The 6,000-nt window shown below is 37.7% G+C and overlaps 1 protein-coding gene across 1 annotated transcript in view; it reads right to left on the bottom strand.

Moving 5' to 3' along the window:
- Positions 1–484: 484 nt before the first annotated feature.
- Positions 485–6,000, bottom strand: part of LOC139725787 (telomerase protein component 1-like) — a 93,587-nt gene continuing 88,071 nt past the window's right edge. The window contains exon 50 of the mRNA XM_071636868.1: positions 485–812. Coding sequence (XP_071492969.1) covers positions 693–812 — 120 coding nt within the window. The 3' untranslated portion in view covers positions 485–692. The remainder of the gene's footprint in view (positions 813–6,000) is intronic.

The raw sequence follows: 6,000 nt of genomic DNA, 5'->3' as shown, positions 1-6,000 counted from the left end.
AAATAAATCAGATTGGAGCAACTGAGATTGGTAAATTTGATTTACTAGTCATGATTGTTGGCGATTTTCTGCTCTTCTTGAAAGATGCAGAAATGCTGAAATTGCTTTAAATGCTTTGCATTAGAAATGCTTTGCACTAGAAATCATTAGCATCAAAACAATGAATCATTTAGAAGAATATAAGCACACATACCATTAAAACACACACATTTTAAACGTACATGAATAGAAGTGTATATATGATATCAATATATCTCTATTTCTCTCAGAAGATATAAGGTATCTTAAATCTCAAGTAATCTATTACAGATAGTCATGATAATTTCCTCTTTCTTTTTCCTTTCAGAGTAAAGGTTAAAAAACAAAATATATCTATATCTCTCTGCTGGTAGAAAAAAACAAATAGATTAGATTTCAAGCTAGATTTCAAACTAGATTTCAAACTCTTTTTTTTTTAATGCAAATAGGAAATCAAGCAGGAAATGGAAAAACAGACCTACATGACTGCATGATGTGAATCTACAGATTACACATAGTGTTACGTCTCTTGAACGAACACACTCATCACTAATGACAACGTATCAAAGTGGGAAAAAAAATTGCACTAGATTCTATAAAATCAGTTTTGAAACACAAGGAATGATAGCTAGGGTAGTGAGTCTCTGATTTCAGTGAGTTGACCTAAGGTCAGTTTAGTCCTTCCAGGTCAGCAGGTAGATGTTGCCCAGACGGTCACCACAGAGCACATCTCTACTGGCCCCAGACTGGGTGGACAGGGCAGTGACCGGGGATGGACAGAAGAACTGACCAACCTGCAGGTAAACCAAAGAAAGAAAAGAGGAAGAAAAAACTGTAATTAATCAAATCATAGTCATGGAGTAAACATTTCTGATGTGCCAAAAAAAAAAGGTATTCAAGCGCAACAGCTTTATAAAGATATAATGATACATCTCGTTAAACAGGAATTAACATTTTTCTTGACTGAACTTGTTTACCTTCCAATGTTTACTTTGACTCTGAATACCACACTACTGTAAAAGTGGATATTTTCGCGCTTGACCGGGTGAGAAGAGTTTCGCGTGTTTTTAATTCAGCGGAATCAAGACATCACGCACAGGAACATATGGCAAGCAAAAATATTCGCGTGATTTTATTTTCGCGCTAGTTTCTGATTGCGCGAAATGCGCGAAAATTTCAACACCGCGAAAATTTCCACTTTTACAGTACTTCGTCCCAGAACTCATTACTGTCTATCATGTCTGACTGGTATATATCACAATGTGCTTCTCTCCTTCTCATCCAGAGTGTAACACATGGGGGGAAATCCCTACTACCAGTATTAAATCAAAATAGCAGTCTTTCATGCATTTGCAACACAAAGTGCTATCTGAGTCTTTACATTGGTAAGTCCGCATGAATGCTTGCATTCCTTACTGGAGTTCTGCCATCAGCAGTCAGTCAGAAATATGTCACTGTTTGTTTGTTATGAGGTATTACAAAATGACTAGCTAATCATGTCAACTGACATTAAACCCTTCCAGTGAAATCGCTGCTAAACAGAATTGAACATTGTAAACTGAATGGGAAAGTAGGTCTGGTTTTAGCAATCCATTATTATCCTTTGTCAGATGAAACATAACGTCAATCAATACACAGAGATCAAGGCATCAAGAGAGAGTCAGTATGGTCTGATTCATCATACACATCCATACAGATATTGTTTTGAGATGCCTACACTTCATCCAGGTTTGCTGCATACAGAGTTGGGCAATGGATAGCTTGGGTCATACAGACAGCATAATCCTGGATTAGCGAGTCTAGGATGAAAGCTATACTCATTTAGAGGAGGGAATTAGGTGAGAATAAAGATTTGACCTTGAGGGTGTCATTGACTGGCTATTAAACATACTATTTGGGGCCTAGCTCTGGAGTGAAAGGGTTGTAAGATGCTATGACCACAATCATAATCTTCCCTGACAAACATTCGGCTGAAAGGCACCAGTCAGCAATGTTTCCAGTTTGAAAAAGCTACACTAGGTGGTCATACTTCCAACCAAAGTCTCTAATATTCTCTTGATATCAAGTTATTGAAAAATTAGGATTCAAAATAACAAATGCTCAGTGCTTCTAAAAAGTTTTAAAAATTAGATAAATATTGAGGAAGTTATGAAATTGTTAAGGTCTGCTTATTTTCACAAAATACTTCTTGATGAAGGGTCAATATGAATATGCAAATGTGGGGTTGATGATGTCATTGCCTCACCATGTACCATTATATATAGCTTTACACAAAAATCTTATACTTCCATTTTTCTTTTGTTTAAACGCAATTAAAGTCTCAAATCCTGATATACCTCACTGATCATTATTGTAACATTATTCAGCCAGAAATAGCACAGTGTTTTTAACTTTTCTAGGCCAAAAAAAAATGGATTTTTTGTTTGTTTGTACGCAATGGATAGAAAATTGGGAGGTGATGACATCATCATTGCACTAACTTGCATATTCATAATAACTGTTTGAGAACTGTTTTTGCAAAAATCAGCAAAACTTTACAATTTCATAGCTTTCCTCATTTCTAGCCGATTTTGATTAACTTTTCACTGTTATGCTTACCACAAAAGTTTACTTTTTTTTCCAACTAATTTCTAGCTGATCAGAAATTTACCTATAATTACGATCACTGCTAAACATCATACATTTTGGAAGGAAACTATCTTGCAGACGAAGATTTTTGTTTTTGTCATGAAAAGGAGATCATTGGTGCATCCACATCTTTGCACCAACTTCAGTGCCACATACTCTTCCTTCTCCCATGATCACAGCTCCTGTGATTTCCCCCTGTACCTCCTGGTCTCATGACATGGCGGAGATAAAAATTACATTTTTGTAATCTTAGAGCTGGGAACAATGGCAGTTGGAGGTGAAATGAGACCCAAAAAAGTCCCAGATCGGGAAATCCAATAAGCAAAGAATACCCAATAATAAATCCGTATACACACAGCAAGGACCGTGTCAGTTCCACATGGACAGGTAAAGGGCAGTGTATCACAAGTACTATCACATGATGTAAGATCATGCTGATTATCATCTAACTGCATCTTGGAGGCTTGAAAGAGGTTCTGGAGCAACAGTATGAGGAACCGTGAGGAAAAGAGAGGTGGTACAGCAGTCACAAAGGTGCCTCTTATGATGTCAATATCTGCAGTTATACCTCGAATATTACTCACTCATGCTCTGCATGGCATCAATTAAATATTAATCATGGAGATGTTGAGATGTGTGCGTGTGCTGAGTAGAAAATGAGACTGGGGGGGGGGGGAGGTCATATCTCCCCTTTGTACACATCACAAACTTTTGCATGCTTAAAAAATGTCTCCCAACTTTGTGTAAGAATTTTTTTTTCTTTCTAGGAAATGGAAAACTAACCCTATGTCATTAAAAAAATACTCTCCCCTTCTGTACAGAGAATAATGGTCAGAATTTTTCACTTTCCAAATAAATTCACTGGAAATATATAACATTGCATCCCCTTCCATCATAAAGAAGTTGCCAGTTTCATAATTATAAGGAAAGGTGTGACTTTTTGTAAAACCAGAAATTTTTGCATAATCGACTCATCAGAACCAGTGAAATCAGTGAAAAAGATGAAGCACATCAATCTTCCGATGCATAGCCAAATCAACAATTTCTACCGTATCAGGGCAATTCCACCCCCCCCCCCCCCATTACTGGTTAGTGATAAGTTAGAGTTAAGATTACGGTTAAGGTTAAGTTTAGGGTTAGAGTTTTGGTTAGGGATAGGATTAGGATTAGGTTCAGGATTAGGGTTAGGGTTAGGGTCAGGGTCAGGGTCTGGGGTAATTGTCCAGGAAATAATTGCCCTAGAACAATTTCTACATATATGGCTGAAGTGCAGGAGTGAAAAGGGAGCAAACAAAATGTCTTTAACATCATCTTGTGAACTGTAAAAAATGCCTTGATCTACTAATTAGGCTGGTATGAAACACAAGAATTTACTTCTGACAAGACCTAGCTTTTCTGTCATGGACAAGATGTTAGCTTGACTCAATATTTCTGAGAGTCTTGCTATTATGTGTACTTCACAGATATAGCCCTTTAAGGTATGCCAATTACAGAGCCTGCTATAACACATTTTCCCATGTTCAAAATAGCATGTCAAAACAAACTTGACAAGACTAAAACTGTTCATTTCCAAGTGAAACATCACAAGATATTCATCTTTGAACGAAGAATTAGCTAAAAATAGAATACACAATATCCCTACTCCGGATATTTTAGATTTCAAGGGGGTAGATATACCAGTGCAAGTCTTGTGAGTAGTTAGTAACTAGCAGCAAAGAGAATGACATCTAGGATTAACAGCGGGGAGGTCAACCAACACACCCCTGCCGGGACAAGGGGGGAATATTTGCACCCTGTCATCACTTCTGAAGAGTATATGGGATGAAACCCTCTGTGGTTTCTGACATGAGACTTAACCTTCCAGCCAGGCAGCGGAATACTCACATCCTTGCAAACTTTGGGTGTGTTTATGCTCAATTTGCGAAGGCAGAACCAGCGTTTTGAAACGCTGATTCAAAACGCTGATTCAAAACGCCGTTCACGGGAGCACTGTTTATGCTCACTTTCTTCGAGCCTTGGAAAGAGCGTTTGCGATTGCTTCGCTGACCTCAGCAGAGGCAGGTCAAATTGGGGCACGCGCTGCGATCGGTGGCCTGGCCTGGCAGCGTGCGCTTTTTCACATGAACCGGAAAGGCGTTTATATGACATCACTCTAAACGCGTTAAGAAACACTGTTGCGTTTATGCTTCCCCGTCAAACGTGATTAGTTACAAACGCCGATCATAAATGCACCTTTTTGTGCGTTTTGGATCGGCGTTTTGAATCAGCGTTTCTATCGAAGTGAGCATGAACGCAACAGCGTTTTGCACTAATCACGTTTCAAAACGCTGATTCTGGCCCGAAAAAGGGAAGCATAAACACGGCCTTAGTTTCACCAATTATCAATTGCAATGGATTTCACACAAATTATCCACATCATTTTCACCTGTAGCACAAATTTTACAAAAAATTCACAGTTTTCATCAAATAATTTTTGGTCAAATTTCACTAAACAGTTCTCATCATAAGCTGTCACTTTGCTGATGGTGTAGGTGGTCCAGAACAGAAGTTTGTAAATTCTGGAATGAGATTTTGAATGCTCTGAACTGAACTCTCCCCTACAACCTAAGTCAAATAAGAACTGCAAGGGATCTGCATGCTCAATTGATTTTTAATCTATCCCAATGCATGCATTGATTATTGCAATGTTCTACTTGTAATTATGAGAAGCCACATTAGAAAACATTTGGCCATGAGTCAGAGGAATAAAATCACACTGCCTCAATCAAGTACCATAGACATAGATGAGGCGACATTTAATAAGCTGTGACGTGGTCCAATTACATATCACTCACAATCCATTTTGTTGCGACATTAATTAGCCTGGGGGATCGTGATTGATAGCATGTCTTTGCACAGTAAGGCTGCAATATTTCTAATGCTGCTGAATATAATTCCATCATGACTCAGATGCAGCAGTAGATGAATATCCCACCAGCTTAAAATGAACTTTCCACATATGATTGATGCTACAAAATTAACATACTATTAACAGAAGGACTGCAATACTCTGCAATTCAATATGAGTAAATGAGAATGAATTGCACAAACTATACATGCATTTCTTTGTTCCTTATGTGCCACATATTTCATAGCTAATAGGTAGAGATATGATGCTGATTTTAAACACAGTATCTCACATAAAAGACAAAAAGAGAAACAAATGAGTCTAATTCATACACTCATGTTTGAACTGGTGATTGCTGCCCACAAAAAAATAATAATAAAAAACAACAACAAATTAAAGAAACTGATTGAACAGCTCCCAAAAAGGAAATATCAAAAGTGTACAGAAAAGGCAGGAATTTCATATTG

The sequence above is a fragment of the Diadema antillarum genome, unplaced genomic scaffold, assembly GCF_040938485.1.
Source record: "Diadema antillarum isolate AM-2024a unplaced genomic scaffold, OU_Dant_1.0 seq00000059_RagTag, whole genome shotgun sequence".
In the NCBI taxonomy this organism is placed as follows: domain Eukaryota; kingdom Metazoa; phylum Echinodermata; class Echinoidea; order Diadematoida; family Diadematidae; genus Diadema; species Diadema antillarum.
The sequence above is the reverse complement of the archived record's forward strand: the minus strand, read 5'-3'. Positions and strand labels throughout refer to the sequence as shown.